The 22,687-nt window shown below is 43.8% G+C and overlaps 1 protein-coding gene across 3 annotated transcripts in view; it reads left to right on the top strand.

Annotated features, from left to right (window-relative positions):
* The window catches only part of mob2a (MOB kinase activator 2a), a 53,124-nt gene that overhangs the window by 5,538 nt on the left and 24,899 nt on the right, over positions 1-22,687 (top strand). Inside the window, exon 1 of one of the 3 annotated variants that reach the window (XM_005734882.2) lies at positions 15,393-16,217. The exons of 1 other annotated variant lie outside the window; for it this stretch is intronic. In XM_005734882.2, the coding sequence (XP_005734939.1) occupies positions 16,180-16,217 (38 nt within the window). In that variant the 5' untranslated portion in view covers positions 15,393-16,179. Of the gene's footprint in view, positions 1-15,392; positions 16,218-18,822; positions 19,177-22,687 lie in introns of those variants that run through there. One more of the 3 variants, XM_005734881.2, reaches the window with a different exon arrangement.

Genomic DNA, 22,687 nt, shown 5'->3' with positions numbered 1-22,687 from the left:
TGTATCTTCCCAATGGGGATTTTGTGCACTTCAACCCTGTCCTCAAGTAACCTCACCGCCTTATTTCCATCTCTGCCGCGGTGCAGGCATACACATGTAAAAACACATGCGCACGTTCTCAGCCCAGGTGGCTGCTTCCGCTGCTTGCACCACAGATGCAGTTCTGATAATAGACTGCGACAGATGAGCAGACATCATCTTAATGCAGTCACCTGCTTTTAAGCGTGGAAACTAACAACCCTGTCACTGAGTTCCTAGTATTGAGTCTTTGCTGTCTAGTGTCAGGTTTTGAATCATGTGTGCTGTTCCTTTTGTACACCGTTTGCTTACTAGGTCTAACCTGAGAGCGGTAAGCGTCAGTTCCCAGAAGTTCTTAATGTTTGTCTGTGAAGCTGTTTACTGTGCGATACATAAATCAAACAAGAGCTTCTGTTGGCTCTCTGCAGACAGCATGTAAGAGCCTTGCTCTATTAAGAATCAATGTAACGTGTCTGGCACTGAAGTTGCTTTACTACTGCACACCCACGGCAACCCAAGCCAAGGTTTTTAAGACCACGTAACGTAGCTAAATCTGCTTTAGTGTTTAACACATTACGCCCGTGTTTGTTGTAAATCCTGTATCCTGACACGTAGTTTCTCCACAGCTCCTAACATGGAGCACAAATGACACCATGGTTGATGTCAGTTGAAAACCAACATCCTGTGACTGTATGTTTATGGTTTAATAAGAAATGTTTCTGAGTTTCTGGTAATTTGGTCAGTTTAGAACTAATCTGTCCTAGAGCTTGCACAGGAGATCTGAATGTCCCGGTCTTTAGGAGTCTAACTTTCCAAGTGTTTATGTGTAAAAGCAAAAAAAAAAAAAAAAAATGAATGTGACCATCTTTTACCCCAAGGTCAGACCAAGCGATGTTCAGAGAAAAATCTCAAGTGGCATACCTGTGAGACTTGACAGGCCTCAGTTACCAGGTTAAATGTTATAAGGACTGAACTAGTATAGCTTTTATTTTAGAAGGGTGGCCTCTCTCTAAAAAGAGCATCCTGGCAAGTCATGCATATGCAAGCTGGAGCTGAACCACAACCACAAGATTCAGGAACAGTGTCTTTTGGACAGATTAGAACAAAGTGGAGATGTCTGGCCATAATGCTCATATTAGGCAAAAACTAAACTCAACATATCAGCACAAATGCCTCAAAGCAACTGTCAAGCATGGTGGTGGAGAGGTGATGGTATGGGCTTGTTTCGCAAGACTGAGTTCCTCTATATACCGAACTATAAAGTCCACCAGCTAAAGCTAGGTCATGAAATACGATGAGGACCCCAAGCCCAGCTGCAGATCTACTGTAGAATGGCTGAAACGAAAAGAATCAAGGCATTGCAATGATTGAAATGTTATTGGAGCTTCAGTGAGCAATATGAGAGCGTTAATAACGACATACAAAAAAGTGATTGCTTCAAGATATCGCTATTAAAGGTGATTAAACAAGCTGCTTACTCAGGGTGGGAACTTTGTTTCCCAAGCGCCAGATTGCCTGTGAATTGCATCAGATTATTATATCAATTTTTATTATTAATCAGTACTAATTTCTAGTTTTCCAATAATTGTTTTAAGCGCCTCACATTAATTCTGCGCTGCTTTAGTGACGCGAGGGCCCATTCCCGGGGTTCAACGTCAGGCTTGAGGTTATTCTACCATGATGTGCCTCAGTTTCTGAGGTTTGTTTACTCCCCACAAAGGACACTGTAGTCACTTTCAACCCTTTAACACACTCTGTCTTCTACTCCCTCCCTCCCCCCCTTACTCGCGCTTGCTCTCTGGACACTGACATGCAGAGACGTTTTCGTGCTTGACTGCTGCCTGAGCTGGACTGTTCAACCACATAGAGCAACGCAGCCTTGGTAATGTTTTTGAGAAATGTTTTAAACTAATAAAAGCTAGTGGAGGGGTAGGAGGAACGCCTAGATGCTGAGTAATGTTGTACAAGCGCTATCATGCTTTTTTTTTGCTTTTTTTTTGTGGGCTTGCCTCGTGTGGGGAAAGAGAAAGGAAAACAGTGTAAGGGCAAAGCAGAGCTGGAGGGGCAGAGTCAAAACAAACAGTCCTCATCTTGCCTCTGATATCGGCTCCCTTCTTCAAGGCTGTACTATTATTTTGCGACAGCAGTGCCAGGTCCCTCCTATTCCTCAGACACACCATCAGAGTCGAGCTGTTATAGTTCAGAGTTGTCAATGACATCAAGTTTCACAGAAAGCTGACACCTAGAGCATGCAGGATTAACAGTGGTCGTAGAGATGCAGGTGTTCTGCACTTATAAGATGATCATTTTCACATTGGTTAAAATTGTGGGCGATCATTTTTGAGAACCATCCTAAACCAGTTGGTGTCCAATTAAAGCTTACATGAGGTTTCTGTATCTTAGTGTTCCAGGATATCAGTGTGCATCATTCAGGGTGATATAAAGGCACTATTGAAAGTGAATGAATGAATCTGATACCAGGATGACTCTGCAGTTTGCCTTTCACTGAATATGCATAAGTGGATAAATGAAGAATCCAAATGCATGCATGGTTGTATTAAGCACTTTCACGAGCACTTGAGATGGAAACTCTTGCTAAGTGTGGTAGGCTTTGTTTTTCTTCTCCCCTTTTTGCCAATATATTTGAGTGAAGATGAGCTTTCAAAAGCCTCAGGGCAGTGCATGCTCTGAGTGCACTGCAACTAAATACTGCGATAGATTGAGAGGCTGCAAATGAAACCCAGCTCTGAGTACCTGGAGCTGGATGCGCATGTGAAGCTTCTCCACCCACTCACATGGGTTCTGACCTGTTCAAAAGCTTGAACAGACTGTTTCACAGTGTCAACTACACTGGTAACATTTAACCAGCATATTACACTGATTTAAGAGGCCATATGTTTCGATGTGTTTACAGTCTGTAAAATGAATTTGTTGCTGCTTTGAATGTGGAGATGTTCTCAGCTGGGCTGCACTGTTCAGCTTCTGGCATGGTTGTGCGTGCGTGCGTGCGTGCATGTGTGTGTTTTGCCTCTGTTTCACTTGGCAGGGGAGTGGCACCACGCTGCGACTGTGTTTACTCTTTCATAACGCTCTGGGCAGCTCTGCCCAGCACACACCACTGGCGCTGCCAACAAATGGAGAGAGGGAGACGAGGAAAAACACTGGCAGCAGGCAGGAACCGTCATAGCTGATCAGCTGCTCTCTCACTCTCACCCCTTCCACCTCTTGGTATTGGTCACATCAGGACACTTTCCTCTCACATGCTTAATTACAGAGCTGACTTCAGTACGCAGATCCCAAACTTGACTCGCTCTTCTTGTAGCTGAACTGCCTGCCACAGGCCTCGGAGCAGCTACTGTTCTGTCAGAGAGCATCGCAGTCATGGGCCGCTGTTGGCTACAACTGTCTTAAGATCATCTAAGATAAGTTGAACATCCTGCAGCAGATTTTTTTTAGTTGTTGTTGTTGTTGCTATCCACCCACACTGAATGCCGCAAAGAACAGTTCTGCTGCAAGTTTGGCTATAAGATGCTTTTAATGACATCTTTCTTATTTAAGAAGATATATTATTTGTCTCTATATGTTTCTTTTCTGTTTATTGGGTTAAATATAATTCTGTTTTTCTAAATTAGAATGTCAGAGATTAATTATATGACCGTTTTGTTCATAAACTAATTAAAGTGCCACAATTTCAATAGGCACGCACATTTTCTGTGTGAGCGTACAAGTCTCATTACACTACTGAGTCACAGAGAAGTTCTGAATCTATTAATAAGCCTCAGAGAACTTGAGCTACTGATACATGTCCACTTGTTCAGTGCCATAAACTATATATACGAGATGGATGTAGCCCCACTGCAATGTCACCTAGTGACTTGTGAATCTTTGAGATGAGTGTTTTGGCCATGACTGCCTTGTCTTTTTGAAAGCGGGCGCCTCTAACGAGGGTTATATCTGTCTGAGAAACCAAAGGCTGTTGTATACTCATAGAATAGTATGCTTTAGAGCAGGTCTGTCTTGTAGCATTCCCTGGTTTATTGGTATTTTTGATTGCAGTGGGGACCAGAATTGGCTTTGTTTTATTCGGTAAGACTTGAATCTACCAACTGAAGCCATAAAGTCACGAGTAAAGTGTTTCCTGAGGTCATGGCCAAACTGAGGAATGTAGTCTTGCAGAATGCTCTGTTAGATATGGCACAGGAAACCTGACATACATAGTTATCATCTGAAACAAAACCGGCTGAGTCTTTCTAGAAGTTGAATAGCTAGATAAGAAACCAAAAAGATTAACAATATAATTTCCAAGATCTGGCTAATGAGAGTTGAGATGTGCTACCTAAGGAAATATGAATTAAATACACCAGAGGAAAAGGAAGACAGAGGTAGATGATAAGGAGGAGAACAGCATGAGACTTTTTTTTTTTTTTGTTAAGTGAGGGAAGGAGGAATGCGATAGAGACGCCTAGGCAATAGGTTGAGATATTCAGATAAATGGGAAGCGGCAACGTGGGGCAGGGAGGTAGATTAGAAACAGCAGAGCTCTTAAATAGAGGACGAAGAAGGAGATTTAACAGCAGGGGCCAGGCTGCAAATGACAGAAGGAGAAATGCAGTTTGGAACTCTGTGCAGGTCAGAAATGGGGAGAAATGCACCAGAAGGACTGAGGAGTCCAAATGCATAGTATTTCTCCTGTGGATCCGTAACCTCCAAAACTGTGAAGACCAAGATTTGAGTGTTTCTGCAGCAGAACTCTAGAGTCTCATTCAGCTAATCAGGTTTCATTTGTCTTGGAGGAGGAAGGATTTAATTCTGGCTGATTTTTATTTATTTTTTATGTGGTCGGCACCCTCGGGCGAGGTTTCAGCTGAGCAGTTAGCTGCTAAATCTGTACAGAGCCGGTGGGCTACTGGCGTTGATGTAAGCTAGCTAGGTTTGTCCTTGGTGGCTGAAGCTAGACCGCTAGGCTGGTTTGAACTATAATTGGATTAGAGATCTCCGTGTTGCATCAGGCAGGGTAAGCCGAGTAAACACACACTCACTCGCGCTCTCTCTCTCTCTCCCTCTTTCTCCAAAGCACACATGCCCGCCTCAGGGAATCATCTCAAGGCTGTACTCCTCTGCTGCCACATGTTTTTTCTCCAACACTTTCGTCTTTCCTCAGCATCCCACTATTTGTTTTTTATCCCCCTTTAATCAGTGGCCCGTCCACTCCCACTGGCTGTAAAGGTGTATGCGGATGTGTGTTCTTGTGTATGTGCACATTGGTGCCTGGCACAGGAAGGATGTGGATGTTTCCAGTGCCACGGATACCAACCTTAAGTGGGATTACATGGGTTACATTTACTATTTACCATTTGTGGTGGGACAAAAAATCACAAAAACAGAAAGGGAAGTCATGTGTTGATACTAATGTGAGATCTCATAGGAACATGGCAGATGTGAATATAAAGCTGCCCTAAATGGAGAAGGAAGTGAGAAAGCTAATCTTAACTTTTCTTGGTTTTTTTTCCCTTTGTCTTTACAAAAAAACAAAAAAAACTTCCTGTTTGGTAGTTTGGACAGGAAATAAAAGATGATGTCATGTGCCTCTCAACCAAATGGTGTGCAAAGGCTTAATTTTTAATTGGTGTCTTGGACTTTTCCAAGAACTGATTTCTTTAAACTCAGTTAGATGTTAACTGGAAACAGTTTGGCGCCTTCTTCCATTTGTCTGTCCCGCTTGGTGGCTCGCTCAGATCATAAAAGTGTCACATTTGAATAAACGAGTAAAGGAAATGTAACTTATCAGTAAACACTGGACAATTTTTCAACAGTTCAAGTAGCAGGAAATGAAATGATACAATTGTCTAGATGAAAAATGGACTTTACTGCATGTGACCTGTAATAGAAACTGTGACTACAAAGATTTGTTTTAATTTATTTTTTCAGGTTAGTTGGCAAAGTTTTAGTTGGTGGCATCAGTGAAGAAACAAAACTTCAGTCAGAGCTTTTTGCTCTTTTTATATGTGTGCATGTCTGTGCATTAACATTCATACAGCACACATTGAAGCAGTTGGGGTGAGAAATTAACAGTGGAGAGACAGTGTGTAAGATTAGAGGGAGACTGTGACAGGCCAACACCAGCAGCCATATATTTGCTATGTGTAACTGACAGCTTTGATCTGCCCATATGGCCTGTACATATCTTTAACTTGTGAGTCAGAAATCAAATGTCACACTGACAGAGATGGAGGGAGGGGAGAAGACTCATGCTCTGATGTGGGATGACACAGGGTAGTACATGCAAAACATCCACCCACAACCAGTATCATCCTTCCCCACCTATCAGTATGGAAAATATCAGTAGCAGCAGTTTAGATTTCCAGATATCATTAAACTGGCTTATAATGTGTATCTCCACAGGATTCCCTTCTTTTGCCTGTAGGACAGTCGACATGCCTGCATCTACAAACCTAATTGTGTTGTGGACAGGGTGCCAAACATGAGTGTGTGAGGCTGTGAACTTGTTAGCTTGAATCTAAAAAAGGATGTGGAGGAGGAGGGAGATGTTTTTGAGGGAAGAGTTTGACTTGGAATGAAGGCAAAGGGAGATAACGGAGAGGGAGCTGGTGTTCGGGGTCGTCCAATTTCCGCTGCAGGGTTGGGGTCACTCTGTGGAAGCTGCTGACACGGCCTCCCAGGAGCAGGGCTGAAAAGCTCAAAGCTGGACAAAATACAAGAAACACAAGGCACACAACAAAGTATTTGACCCTTGAGGCGGTGTTTAGTGTAAACACGGATAAGTCTGATCATCTGAGTGTTTGCAGAGAACCACACTGGGGAACGTGCTCTGTCCATGCTCTTCGCACACACACAACATTGCACTTCATTATAACATAGTCATGCCCGTGGTCTTGCATACCGTGTCACAACACTAATCTTCATCTTCTCTAGTGTTTGTTAACGGTTGACCTGTTAAACATGACCTTTCTTAAAGCCTTTCTAATCCCAGGTGGTCTCTGAGCTGGGTGATAAATGACAACATTGAGCCAACAGCTTGTTAGCACAGGGAGCTAGGTTACAAGTTTGCTGTGCAGAAGACTGGCTGTGAATACAGGGTATTATGAGGCACAGGGGGTTGAGGAGCAGCTCACTTTGCCACAGTTTAATCCAGGAAGCCATGCAGAGGAAGGAAAGTCTCCGACTTCATCTGTCGACACCAGATTTAACATTTTAAAACTTCCAATATGGGAGGCTACAACGTAACCTTTTTCCCTGCCTATAAAAAGTTATTTTTAATTGCATAGTTTGATTAAATGCAAATTTTACAAACTTCCAAAAATATTTTGCCACAGATGTGAAACTCTTAAAATACTATTCCCTAATATGTGACAAAGGTCTAGACAAGAAAATATTGAACAAAAGGCTTAAAGTTCAAAATAAGTAAAGCAGAAAAACAGGAGATGTGAGTCTGTTCTTTCTTCTTCTTGATTCTGGTCTCATCCGTCATCCACACTTTCTGATTTTCTGGTTGCTGTCTAACCCCTACTTCCATCAGTAACTGCCTCGCACTAGGAGTCGAGGTGGACTGAGTCATATATCAGGGGGAGTGTGCGGAGCAGAGCAGGCTACGAGAGATTAGAGGTGAGAGGAGTGTGCTGCTGATTTATTACCATCCGTTAGCTGGTTAAAAGAGGCTAAGTGAGCCAGTCGGCTCAGGGAGGTGAGATGGAAGAGATTAGCCTACATAAAGAGTGATGGAGGGAGATCTGTGACGCGAGCCAGTGACTCCCGAACTCCTCTCTCTTGTATACTCTTTATTCTCCCTCATTCCTTCTGCGCTACTCTTTATCTTCTTCAGCCACACTTCCTCCCCATGACTATGCCATGTCTTTGTAAAGCACCAATACCAGTAGCTGCCTGTTTGAGAAGTGATTAATGACGTTCTCTGCATTTTTAAATCATTATGCAACCAGTGACAGTGACAGTGCTGCTTTTCTTGCATGCAGGCTTGGTCACATATAAATCAATGGTATATCTATCACATGTTAAAACTTCTTGTGTTTAAAATGCTGGTAAAATAAGTTTGACGCAGCAGTGGGGGAGGTGGTAAATGCATTGCACCATGGAAAATTTACACCACATGTTATTTATAAAACCAGACATTTATTAATAAATTAACTAATTAGTACTAGGAAGCAGTGGGGGGCAAAGTAAATCAGAGTGCTATTGAGTTCATTATTGAAATTGAATAGTAATGAAACGACACATTCTGACAGGAGGTTGAAGGAACTAAATGCATCATTTCTGCATTATGCCTTTTTTAGGCTATTTTTTTTCTGTCCTTCAGTTACAGATATTGAGAAGTACTGACAAAAACAACCCGTTGTGATAGCACTGTATAAGGAATTATTTTGTACCCAGCTGTAATAGAAATATGAGGTAATAAAGGATTTGAAGATAATAGTTCTTAAACATGTCACTGATTTTGGACATTGCATTTTAGGGCCTCAGTATTAGCAATTTGGCTATCTTTGTTATTTCTTTGAAGCCACAAGTTACCATATTTGGCAAGTTGCAATCATAAGCTGCAGAAACGCGAGGAGTGGGGGATACAGCCTTAAAACTCTGCTTTAGCAGCTTGTAACCACATCACTGGCTTCCATCCACCATTTGCTCTTCCTGTCATACGGAGCGCAACTAACGAGCACCCCAGCGATGCTAGATTGAGTCACAGTTAGTGTTAACACTTGTGTGCTGTTGAAGTAGCTTGCTTTTTTCCAGGTTTAGAATCATTATTCAAGGCTGACCTGCTGCTGCTCACTCTTAGACATGTCTGGGCTTGTGTCATTGTTGTGCTCGCTTGGGAATGTAAACACATGGCATCGCTATATCATTGGTATCACGAGGTGGAACCTTTGTTTTGTTTTTATTTTTTCATCATGTAAAGGCACAGGCGTAATGGACACAAATTGTTTGCTTCCATGGCGCTGGCTGTAAGGGTTTATTTGCTTCAGGGAGCGAGAAAAATGCTAAAAATTAAAGTATTTTGACCTCTGAGGTCTAAACTAACACAAAATGATTGCTCCTGTTCATCAGCAGCGCATTCAATGCACACTGAGAGCTTCCCGACTACTTAAAATGCTGGGATTTGACAGAAGCAGCAGATAGAAATAGAAAAGCGCTATCTATGGCTCTGGAAGAGGCTATATGCGTCGCAGCGCTTGTGTGCTGGACATCCGCTCTGTAAGCTGTTTCTCGTCTTAACCTTGGTGTCAGTGTGTCAGGTTGAACATTTGTTTTTTGTGTGGGGAATAAAAGAGTAAGACGCATTCCCCACATCCGTTTCTTCTTGTAGATGAAGTGTAGGTCAGGGGTTTGGTGCGCTCTGGTGAGTTCATGTGTCGCTCAGGGCCATGTACTGTATGCACAGATGGGACATTTCTCACAACCGCTGGGGATTTCACTTCACCGAGTAACCTTGATGACGTGGAAGCCACTGCACTGACTAAACTAGACCATGCTTCAGAAGGAAATGTTAGTGCTGACTGAATGAAATTAAATCTGCAGTCTTGATTTTGATAAGGTTCTGGGCCTTTATGTTGCAATTTCCCTGTGTTGTTTTCTTTCTTTTTTTGGTCCCTTTGCTTCTCCTTTTTCATGTTGTATTTGGCCTCATTGCAGTTATCCACACTGCCTGCATGTGTGCTTGTTTGATCAGGGTGTGTGTCCTCACGTACACCTCAATCTTTGCCTGTGTTTGCACATGACCTGTGCGTGTGTGTGTGTGTCCCTCCATTATCTCCTCCACTGCCCCGCTCTCTCTTCCTCCTCATTGTTCTGCCTCTCTGCCTGTGCTGGGAGTCTGGAACAGGAGCTTGCAGGAAATCTCGTCACTTGTTGTGCAAAAGGGAAAGCAAACAGCGAGATGCACAAACACAGGAAGAGCTGCTTCCCTCACGTGGGCCCCGGCTGGGCATCTGTCGCTCCTTTGCGTTCATCATAACGCAGAAACGTGAGCGGCGTCTCTAACCGCACGTGCCTTTCTTTCCGTCTTTCTGTCTCCTCGTCTTAATCAACTCGTCACTGTCACTGTCAGTTCCGTCTGTGCAGCTGCATTTCATGCCTGAGTGCTAATAAACAAAGACCAGAAAATAATACATATAATTCATGAACGTGATGATTATCACAAGTGGAATTTGTGTCTTTAAACAACATCTTTGCACTAGCTGCCCGAGAAACTTTAATAACCGACATAAATTCTTCATTGTGGCTCTTCTGTGTTGCTCGGAGCAGATGACCTTGCTTTATTACTTTGTCTAGCCTTACATTACGGCGAACCCTTCACTGGTGCTGGTTTATTGGAGTTATCTATCAGAATATAATTTCTGAATGGTAAATGGCCTGTATTTGTATAGCGCTTTACACGTTCAGTCATCCACCCATTCACACACACATTCACACACTGGTGATGGCAGCTACATTGTAGCCACAGCTGCCCTGGGGCGCACTGACAGAGGCGAGGCTGCCGGACACTGGCGCCACCGGGCCCTCTGACCACCACCAGTAGGCAACGGGTGAAGTGTCTTGCCCAAGGACACAACGACCGAGACTGTCTGAGCCGGGGCTCAAACCGGAAACCTTCTAATTACAAGACAAACTGCCAACTCTTGAGCCACGATCGCCCAACAGCTAAAAGGTGAGCAGTTTGCACAGAGGCGTTTGGTCACTGGTCTCCACAGACTGCACAGTAGCTGCAACCTGGACAATGCTAGTCTTCATACAAAAACACATGCCAGCTGTTGCATAACCACTGTCAGGTGTGGGCTACATACTTCAGCACTGTCAGTGTTTCAGTGGGTTTCCAGTGTCGGGCTCAGTTTCCTGGGGAAGGAGTTTTTTCGGCATTAGCATAGAGCTGTTTGGGGCTAAACTAGAGATGCTCCATTTGCTCAGCAAACACTTTCTGTGGCATTTTCACACAACCCCGCGGTTGAATAAATTATTTCTGGAATTTGAGTCTAAGTTACACACAGCCTCATTCGTATTAGACAGCTCAGTGTTTGGTCACAAAGGGTCACTGTCCAATAGTTAACACTGTACAAACCAGCGTGATGTACACAAAATGTTTGCATGAAGCTTAGTGATGCAGTTGCTGTGCATTATGTTTTAAGTAGAGAATGAAAATAATGAAGTTCAGTATTGCAGTGAAATTAATAAGGGGACAAGAGGCCATAACGGCAACAATTAGGGCATTCATATAGAGCCTGCTGTCAATAAAAATAAATAAATAAAACTAATCGATGTTGCAATAAAGTATAAAAATAACTAAAAAACTATATGTGTACTGTAGTATAGATTTTCCAAGTTTTTAATCCATTTTAAATCTTTAGTGCAGAAAAACTTTTAAAGGATGTTTTTGCCACTGTAATCTTAAAATGTTTTTTTTAATTAAAAAAAACAAAAACACACTCACTCACATATTGTGAGCCTCTGATGGAGTCCTGCATTGATCTGGTCCCAGATTTAACAGCCACACCAGTATGTATGGTCTGGAAAGGTATGGCGTGCGAGTTGACTGCACAGATGACTGCCTCTTTTTGTGATGTAAAATGTGAGATAAGTAAAAATAGCCTTGAATGTTATTTAAATGTGAGTGAAAGAACCCTCTAACAAGGACGTTTATGTTTTGTCTTCAAGTTCAGATGTTACAGCTTGAGTTCATGCTCCTCTATATCTGTTATCGTCTAGACCATCCTTAGCTGGTCCGACCAGTTGGCCAGGCTCCATTTTTCTCTTTCTACAATCATAGGAAGTAAAGCACAGCTGTGGCTCTCTTTTCTAAGAGAAAAGACTAAGAACTTATAGTGATGTCCATAGAATGTGGTTTTAAGCTGTTTTTTAATGCCACAAGAGGGCAGCACATCTACAGGTTACATGACTTTTCACCAGAAAGGAACATGTCTGTGGATAAAAAATGATTACCTGCTAGGAGTTGGGTAACTTCATTTGCTTAATCATTGATTTTAGCAGGTCATATAAAGTCACTATTTTCCACCAGACGGTGGAATATGCTCAGTCTCATGTGTGTTGAAGACTGAGAAAAGCGATGAAGATACTCTGGTTGCAGGATAAATGTAGATAAAGTACGAGTTGAGATAACGGAAGGAGAGGAGAGATCCAGTGGGCATGAAATCAGATCTTGTTGTTGCATAATCATGGCTTGCAGGCCTTCCCAGTGTGCACCAGGCTCGATGCAGTCCAGTATCACATGACTGTACCAAGCAGCTGCAGTTTTAAACCAGTGATACCAGTACACCACCAGCCTGAGGCTGATTGGGATCACTAGTTCTGTTCTTATTTGTGCTGAGGCATGCTCTGTTTTCCCCCCTAAAACACACACACAAAGTGGGCGGTTCAAGTCCTCATTGTTTCCTCTAATCTGTAGTTTATTCCCATCAGTGTGTAACCATTTTTTTTAACCTGCAAACGTCTTCTGCAGAGTCCTTGCTTCTCATTGGCTCCTGTCATTCATGTCATAACGTCCTGCCTTTCACATATCAGCAATACCATGACACTGAGAGCCCGGATCTTCTTGACATAGCCTTCCTCCGTCATCTGTCTTCTCTTTTTCCCTTTATCTCTAATTCAAAGCCTTTATTCACATGCCAGCAATACCAGACAGCATACCAGTCGTCAGGACATCAGCGGCGGCCCGCGCCTCTTCCTGCAGCTTTCCTCCCCTTTTTGCTGTCTTTCTCTCATGACTGTTTCTCAGCTCATGCGTGCCACAGGAATAATGAGAAAGCGTTTACTTTCGCTTGAGCAGTACATTATTTCTTTTTAACAGCAGGTGGCACCAAAGTCCCACCATCCTGAGAAAATAAAATCACCACTGTCTTTTAATTTACTGTGTCACATCTGCCCCTCATGAATCTATCTTCACAGGCTTTGTGGTGCTACCCATCCTGGTGGCAGAAGCCCAAAAAGGTGGACAAGCAGTTCTCTTGCTTCTGTTTCAGGCCACGATGTGAAAGACAGACACACACAGAAAGACCGACCGCCTCCTGGCGTCACCCAGCCTGGCTGTGTATATATAGGCTCTTTCATACCACACCGCTTGGCTCGGCCCCAGCTCACATATACCTCTGCTGTGCTGTTTTTGTGTGCGTAAACACAAAGTGGAGTGTGCCCACTTGTGTTGGAAAGAAAAACAGCATGTGTTTGGTTCTTGGCAGCAAAACCCTATGTACATTAAATTGCATAATACAAACATGGTAGTGGTTTCGTAAGACTTTTTTGGCACTGAAGTAGGGAGTTGTGTGGTTTCTGTCAGTATCACCTCTGTCAGTGCTGGGAAACTTGGAGACTCTAAAGCTGGCCTCTCTTCTTATACATGCACTCAGGTTCCTGGAGCCTTGATATACTGTGTGTGTGTCTGTGTGTGTTTGTGCATTGCGGTCCACCAGAGTATTCCTGGAAAGCTTCAGAGCAGGAGCGAGGGTTGAAGGGGGCAGGGCTATTCCACAGCCACACACCAGCCAATGATGACCGCTTTCTGGAAGCTTCCCTGTCATTAAAAACGAGGCTGAGAAATGAACAGAGAAGGTTTATGGGTATTTTATTTTAACCTCTGTGCCCTCAGAAGCTTCATCTTTTAGACAGGAAAAAAAAAGAGAGGGAGAGAGTAAAGGCATTGCTGTTTGGCTGGCAACTTTTATCCTCATTAGTATGCAAGGAGATGCACTTACAGTTCACCACATTGTTGCACAACAAGAATAGGAGTGTAGGGAGGGATGGGCTGGGCTGGATGGAGAGAAGTGATGCCAGGTGGAGGAAATGGAGGAATCAGCATAAGAATTGCAAAAGAAGAAAGCTCAAATTAACTTAATGAAGGGGCTGCAAACAGAGCAATAAATCAGGGATAGTTGAGGTGCAGGAAGCAGGAAGACTGAATAGGAGGAGCATCAATAAAACCCATGCTAATTGTGCCTCCGTGGTCTGCAGCGTTCACTGCCCCACACCTTTTAAAAGTCACGTTTTCTTGCTGTTGATATTCTCCCTCATACTCCTGCCTCCTGTTGTCTTCCTCCTCCTCTTCTCTACCTCCAGCTGCTGTTGTGCAACTCTGCAGTGACTGATGGAGCAGCTACAGCAGTGCCATTGATCAGCACTTTTGGTGCCAAGCTGCTCTTATTGTAATAAACGACTTGGAGCTATGAAACCAGTCCCGAGTATTTTGCGGCAGCAGAGGAAACACACACACAAATGCCACACTGCACTTTTGCACTTATATATGATGTAATGCGGAATAAGTTGGATTACTTTTAAACTAAACCGCGTGCCTGGATTCATTATTTTGTGCTTCTAACCCATCAGGACACGTGCGCAAAACGTAATGAGATCTTTTATTTTGCTATTAGAGAAATTATTAACCAAGTAACTCAGGATTCTTTAAACCATATCCTCCTAGATTAGCTGGGCTTTCCCTGTAATTAAGCTGCTGTTGGAGAATTTAGAGCAAATGTAACATTTCTAAAACCCTAATTTGCCGTTACTGCAACACACAATGCTGTCCTGGATTTTGAGCCTTCATTGCATGTCATCTTCCCCTTCTCAAAGCTTACTCAGCCGTATAAGAAAACCACATCTCCTCTTTGCTTTCTGTGGTCTGGCTGTCTACCAAATTTTAGCTCCGTTCTTGCCCTCTTTTCTCCTCTCCAACTCCTCCAAACAGTTTTGTTTTTTTTGTTTTAACAAATCCATTAAAAAGCCAAGCTTGACAAAACAGCTTTGCTTTATCTTTGGTTGTAGTCGGTGTACACAGATTATCAGGTGGTGTGAAGATTATCTGCCAGGTGAAAGAGCTTTTTTTTTTTTTTTTCTTCTCTCCCCCCGGATGGAAACCGACACACATGGGCCTAGCTCGAGGGGATCCAGTCTCACCTTTATGTCCGCTTAAATTATCCTCCAACTCATTTCATTATCATTTCTAAGGAAGGTGCTGGGAAAAAATGTGGCTATTACTCACTAGCAAGTCAGGATTGATCATTGTGCTCATCTGTACCTAATGCACGGTCAAGAGTTCCTTGGTATAGTAGATGGGGATTAATAGGCATACCCACCCACCCCCTTTTTATCATTACAAACCAACCATGTAATCAGCTGTGATTACCGTAGTTTTTCTTTATTAAACCACATCCTGTTAAAATCTTAATCCAGTGTTTATATGCCAGTAACAAAAGAGCCGAATAGTGCTCCTGGAGTTTAATGTAAAGTGACTATATGCGCGTTAGAAAGCCACAGATACACCTGGAAGGACTACTTTGGATTTAAATGGCATTAATGGATCCTCAGCCCTATTCTTAGCGTCAAATCTGTCTCACCCTTCAGGCGCTGACAAGATCCGTGTTGGGGTGGTGGCGTCTGGTTTGCGTTCAGCCTATATGGAGGAATATAAATGCGTATTTTTAGCTCCGCTGATAGGAAACGCGGTTGAAACATGAGATCCTCCGCGGGACCCTGTGTGGAGAGAAGAAAACGGACTCGCTTCGATCATCATTCTCCATAAAGGGACCTTTTTTGGTTTTTTAATGTTTTATTGTGTTTAGGGGTCACTTTTATGTCGGTTTTATGCCGCCGAGTGGAGCCTGAGGAAGGGATGTAGATGTGGTAATATTGAAAGGATTCAAGTTACATTGCTTTCCTCTCTTTTGGAGTAAAGCGCGGTGGTTTGCGTCAGCGAGGCTGTGGACACAAAGCCGAGCAGTCTCAACCAGACTTCGTGTTAATATCACTAGATTTTTTCCAACTTACACCGACCACATGTCACCGGTACGAGGTCTGGCTTTGTTCTAATCGCAACTCCTGCAGCATGAAGACTCGTTAACCCTGCCCCATGCACGGAAACTAAATCGAGTCGGGAACCAAAGGAGTAGGAGGAGGAAGAAAAGAAGGAGGCGACAGGGTGGAGGACTGGGGAGAGAAACGGTAGAAAGAAACAGTTGTGGAGGAGTGAGAGAGAGAGGGAGAGGTCTGCAACAAAAAAACGAGAAAAAGGCGTTTGTTTGTTCTGCAGCGGTCCGGAGGGAGACGCGGCGCGGTTCGTTTGTTTCGAGGTGCGACAATAAGAAAGAAACACCATCAATTCTGGATTTCTTTATCCGCTTCCTGTCATCCAGGATGAGATTCAAAAGGAACGGGTCCTATACGTTAAATAGGTAAGAGTGCGGAGCAGTGCTGCCAGCGTGTGTCTGTATGGAGCGCGGGGGGAGACGTGTTGTCATATCCTGAGCTCCTAAATCAGTTCACGTTCTCTCGTAGTGCTCCGAGGTCTCTTTATGGCATCTCTGCAATATTCTAGAGCAACGCTTCATGTTGCTAACGGAGAGTTTGGCTACTTTTCTACTGCAACATCGGCGCTATTGCTGTGGTATTAGCTGCAGCTTGAGTCTTTGAAGGCTTGGTCTCTGCTGGCGTGGACATTAGAGGAAACTTTGTATTTATTTATAATGCACTTACACAATTTGAGTGAGTTTGCCATTTTAATGACAGCCTCAGAGTTGATTACCTTAAAAGCATTGGTTGATCAGACGGCTGTTAAATCCTTTAGTGTGTCAGCTCGTTTAACCGTTGGTGCCCTTTCACCAGCGTGGTACCCATGTGTAATTCAAGTTTCTGTAGCTGGATGGGGAGAAAAACCTGTTGGTCTCGCTTTTTTAGGGGTTGGGCTCTTTGTTTTGTTTTCCCTCTTCTCACTTAGGGAAACTGTGTTTTGTCCCTCTCTCCCTTCTTTATCCTCCCCTCGCTTTCCCCTTCCCAGGAATACCCTTTCTTGAGGTTACATCACCTAGCAACTTTGTATGTAGCGGCATGAATGATGTACCTCTGCCCCCCCCCCTCCCCAACCGACCTTGCCTTTGCATGGTTGCAACAGCCTTCATTCATATACCAGTGTTTCAAAACCAATCACGAGTCAGGTCTTTCCACTGCTCATCGGTTCACTTTCTCTTTCTCTCTCCTCATCGTTATCAGTCCAAGTCACACGTTTGTACAAAAAAGTTTTTTCTGCTTTCCTCCAAATGAGTCATGCACAGCCCGTGCAACCGTTACTCCGGATGTCTTGATTTTATGGTTGGCTTGACTTATTTGGCAAAAACACACGCAGATGGAGACCCACAAGAAGCTGGTCACATTGTTGAAAGTGACAGTTGATTTAATGGCAGTTTCATTTCTTCCCCTTTCCCCTTGGCACTCCTTTTCCCCTTTGGCTTGTTATAAGATGTAGGGCTTTCCGCTGTGCTTTTTACACACACACACACACACACACACACACACACACACACACACACCCACCACATCCTGACTCTCAGGTGCTTGGAAACAAAGGGAGCTAACGAGTGCCAACACTCATTTCATCACGCGGTTGAAAATGCGAGTGATATTATCACTGCATACGCGCTCCACCTCTTTCTTTTTTTTCACTTAGGAAGTGTGTGTGTGATGTAGTCATGCTCCACATATACTTTCACATCTGTGTGGATGCAGGTGAGAGAGAGAGGAATAATTAAGCTATGACAGAGGAGGCCTTAAAGCTGAAGCTCCTGTTAGCACTTCTCCAGGGAGCAGAAGGAAGAAGATGAGGAGGAGGAGAGCTGACGTCATTGCTGCTGCGGTGCTTCTTTGTCATCTTGCATCTCAAAAACTTGTGCGCAGCAGGGTAAGAATAGGTTAGGCGAGAGAGTCTACAATCACTGCTGGCTTGTTTGTTTGTTTGTTTTCCACATTCATCTCACAGTTCAGAGCTTCTTTGAGAACTCAACGGCAGAAAAAGAGCAAAGCCCCCCCCTCGCTGCGGTTACATAACTGCCATCTTCTGAAGGTGACTGTCTCCTGGCTCTGCTATCTCAGTCTTTTTCTTGGCAGGCTGCAGTGATTTGTTTTCACTAAACAGCAGAGTGGATTCGGTCTCTTTGACATTGAAGCGTCAGTATTCACTGGCATAGGCTGCCTTCGTTATGCTCAGTTAATCCTGTGTTTGTCTGGTGTGTCCGGCAGTGTCTGAAGCCTTCGATTTAAGCAGCAGACATTGATCTGTTCTCTGCAGTCCCTTAAAGTGCTTATGTGTGTTTTGAGCAGCGAGGAAGTGAATGATGGGGAGCAAAAGAAGCTGAATGTTTTTATTTGTGTCCTTCTCCTTATTTGCCCGCATCATAACTAGAGTACTCTGCAGTGATTGGCTCACTTCCTGGAGGCTTGTCTCTGCGCTATCCCCTCCCTTACCGTACCTATGCATCATTTATATGAATGAACAGTCACAGGCACTTATATGTGCTCAAAACGCTGTATAACCTTGTGCTGCGTGTTCATTCCCGTGTTCAGTCCTTTCTCGATATTAATGCAAGAGCTGGCAATCACCTTTCTGCAGTTACGATGACGGTGCAAAACTGCGAGTCTGTCAGCTTCCTGAACTCCTCGACTTTCTGCAGAGGTTGGACAGGATTTGACTCAGACTTCGATTTAGTAAACATTGTGTGTTTGGTCTGCGATGGGTGGAGATGGGATGTTTAGCCCTTGTTTAGGATGTATACAGATGTCAAGATTACTGCCTCCCAGGGATTTTCACCCCCCGCTCCCCTGCCCCCCAATGTCCCTCCTTTTCGCTCTACCCTGCAGTCCACCATGTACTGCCCAGCAGTCAGCAGTTTGTTTATGGGACTCTGTTTGCCAAGCTAATCTTCCCGCCTTTCAAGTGTGAGCCAGCAAGTGGGAGGGAGGGAGGGAGAGAGGGAGAGAGAGGGAGCGCAAGAGTGTGAAAGTGAAGCAGGCAGTTGCAGTAGTTGGAAAGGAGCGAGAAAGAGAAACCTGCTCAGAGAAGTGCGTCTAGTTTTGTGAATGGTTGTTTGTTTTGAGGTGTTTTTCTCTGCCCGTCCGGCCAGCTTCGTGCGTGACCTGCGTTGAAGTCGAAGGTGTTTGCAGCAGACATATGATTACACTCAGTGCTACGTTGGAGCTGGGAGCAGTTTTCCTGGTGCACCTGTAGCAGAGTTTCAAACGGGAGCAAAAACGGGGAGGTGAAACGGTATATAGGGTGCTGTGGTTTGGAGCATCGTCACCTTGGCTCTGCTTGATCGACTGCTGGATGGGGGTGCTGGTGTGCTGTGACTGCTTCTTCTATAGGTATATTTTACGTGTCGACTCTTGACCTTTCATTCCCCTTTTGTTCTTGTTGTTTCTTGCTGTTGAGAGTATAATTTCTAGCAGTCTTTAAGTTAAACTTCAACTTCTCCATCTGATCCCTCCTCCCGTTTCCTCTCCTGCCCACTCGCTCTCTGTTATTGTGCTGCGGTTTGGGGGAGACTTTTGAGGACACTGCTGCTGTAACAGGCAGATATTCTGCTGTAGTCAGACACACACTGTATCTTGAATTGTGGGAGGGCAAGAGGAGGGGGGGAGACACGGAGTTGCAGACAAGGGGATGTCGATGGCTCATAGCCAGCCTCCTATAGCTGAACAGAGAAGCGGAGTGCTAGACTTTGGAGGTTATGGGTTTTGTTTGGAGGGTAGGTTAGAACTGGTTGAAATAAAATGGAATACAGCCAAAAGGTAGCTCGTCAGTCATGCTTGCCCAGCTTCTCCTCTCATCCTGTTGTGTGCCCCTTTGGCTGTGCAACACTGTTTGTTTTGTTTGGACACAGTGTTCCAGCATAAGGGGACAGGGGAAAGTTTTTCCTCTTCTTCTGTTTCCCCTGGTGTTTGCAGAACACTGGACTTAACAGACTTTGCTCTTTAAAAGAAAAAAGTAAATGTTCCCAGTTTGTTTTTTTGTTCCCCCCCCTCCCGCAGATAGACCTAGCACGGCTATGCAGAGCTTTAGTTTTAAAATCTGACTTGCTTACTGGCATGCACGTAGCTGGTTATTGTGCTTGAAAGAGAGGCTAAGATGATATAGGCTCTTGGGCAGTTGGAGCAGAAAGATTCTGGTTCTTCTCTCTTGTGGTTTTAGGGCTAGCCACTCGAAGCGTGCCCCAACTGCTGTATAAAGTCTAAATATAGCTTTCTAGTCTTAAAGGACCATTTTGATGGTGAGGGTAAAATTGTAGCTTTAACACATCCACCACAGCTGGATTCGATTAGGCCTCAGTGGGATTCAGAACTTTGTTTACACTTCATCGCTACTTTTAGCATGAATAACAGCCTGTCGTTTCTGTGTGTGCGTAATGTAAATCTAAAGCTCTGCATGTGTTAAATGCTGTTGGTGAAATGCACACAGAAGCCTGGTAAAGGCAGGGCTTATGCCAGAACTATTTAACTATTCTCCCCCCATCATGGTGAAGGCAGGGGTGGGACCTGATCCTGATGTCTCTTGGGCTCATTAAGCCAAAATGGGCTCTCAGGTCTATTTTTAGCTCTTCTCTTCCTTTGCGACTTCATCAGCCAATCAGATGTCTTGGCAGTGATGTTATACTTCTTGATTAATGTGTGTTTTAGGAGGCACACCCATCTGAACGGGTCCTCGTTGACCTCGACTCGAGGCAGCCCTGGGTCCGCTGGGCTCCGGTGTTTAAGCTTTCAACGGTAGCATTGTGTGAAGTAGAAAACGCCTGCCAGCACTCCAACAATCACTGTCAACTCCAATGTCGATCATGTCATTTAGAACAAAGCCATCTGAAACGTCTGTCGTCGTATGACGCAAGTAAAATAAAACTGACTTGGCTTTAATTACTTGGCCGTTGTATTATGTTTCTGTCCAGCTTTGATTTTTATACATAGGCAAAATCGGGGGAGGAAACACGTGTATAGGAAAGATAAAAATTGCTTTCAAGTCTAAAATATGCAAGTGGCATAATTCTAATGGCCAGCAGGGGGCAGAATTCAGGGGTATAGAATTCTACATGGACATAAACCGTATTACCTCTGGAAATGTTATCCAAATAACTTAACCGATAAAGCAGGGACTGCAGTCACTTTGCTGTGAGAGTGCTGATACATTTAGCCAATATAATATAATACTTTAATTTGAATGATGAATGGGTTAAATGCAGAGAGCGATTTTCCCCACGGGGACCAATAAAGTACACTTTCTTCTTCTTCTTCTTCTGAAAATTAACTGCAAACGTATTATTAGAAGCATATTGTTCGATCACATATATGTAGTGTACTATATCCTAGTGTTTTTGTTTTAATTGAAATTTAACCCTTTTATTACCGATACATTAAAGACAGGAAGCTAACACGGCCACGTCTACATGTTCGTGCCACTGTTTTAATCTTGCGTGCTTCATTTCTTTCTTTCTGTTGGTAGATTATCTCGTCTAACCAAGGGAGCAGAAAATACTTCTTATTCTTGCTGAGCGTGACTGTCCTGATCAGTTTCGATTAAATAGCTGAATTAAAATGGTTCCAGTCTCGTTGGCGGTTATCTAAGGAACCTCTCACTAAGATCTTTATGTATTGTAACGTGTAGAAACCATTCTCGTGCTCTCACATACTCTTTGCACCCACAAACTGACAAGAATTGATTTTTCCAGGGTCTCTTCCAACGCAACACTCCTGAGGCAACTACTGCTGTTGGAGTTGAATCCAAGGTCAGGGTTTCATTCAGCTTTTGAATGTCAGAGTTGTGGTCGTCAGACCTCTCTACACAATTACAGCATGAAACAAAGAGAAAAATTTCAGTTTTGGCAGCATTTTGTGGTTCAGCGTTTCTCTGCCCGTAAGACATGTTGCTGACACGTCGCTGGAAAGCGGCTGCAGTCAGACTGTAAGGCTCCATCACATGACAAAGCTTGTGTATGTTTGCTTGCAGTGGGTCACTTGGTTAGTTTTATAATGTGCGGTGTAGAACAATAGCTGTGTGTCGTACTAGCAGAGCAGACCATACTGGATGCCATGTGTCTCTCATTAGGCTGTCTTTGGCAGACCGGGCTGCTGTCACAGAGCTGAGCTCAACAAGAACACCATTCTCCACCAACAAGCCCCGCGATCCTTCCCCTCAGCCCAGCGGGCTCCCTTATTCTGTGGCTCACGGTCACTCAGATTGATTGGAAATGCTCAAATTTTTCAGGAAAGTTTGTTGAAACGACTAATGCCTAGGCATGCCATATAACCATTATCTATTCAATTCCTGGAAAAAGTGAATGAAATTATTTCCTGTGGCTTTGTGTTGTACAATAGGCAGCATTTATCATTCCAACTTGAGAAAAAGGCTTACACATCAAATCAAACTGTAAGATCAGCCTTTACATTTTAGATAAGGGCTGTAATATGTAGTCGTTTCTTCTTTTTTTTTTTTTTAAATCTGTTGTCCTTGTAACCCAACTAGTGTTTGTCATAAACTACTCCACCCAAATAAATGAGCCATAGAGTTGAAAGTCAACCAGCAGGATTTAGCAAATCTTAATTCTCACATATATTAGACACTCCCTGACTGGCTGCAAAAAGGCAAAAGCCTGCAGTCAGACCGTGCCCTCGTTAAACCTGGTGAATTTGTAAATCGATCTTTATCTGGCCTCAGAACACTGCTGGTTGTAGGGCTGGGCTATATCATACCATTCACGGTAATACCGGTGTAATTTTGGGCAACGATAGGAAAATGACATATCGCGATAGAATATGGGTAAAACGCGCATGCGCAGTGCCTTTGTTTACATACGCACATGGCGGCGACGCAGAATGAGAAGAGCGAAAG

Source organism: Pundamilia nyererei, unplaced genomic scaffold, assembly GCF_000239375.1.
Source record: "Pundamilia nyererei isolate P.nyererei 1_Seehausen unplaced genomic scaffold, PunNye1.0 scaffold00060, whole genome shotgun sequence".
Lineage (NCBI taxonomy): Eukaryota > Metazoa > Chordata > Actinopteri > Cichliformes > Cichlidae > Pundamilia > Pundamilia nyererei.
Note: the sequence above shows the minus strand (reverse complement) of the source record. Positions and strands in the feature narration are given on the sequence as shown.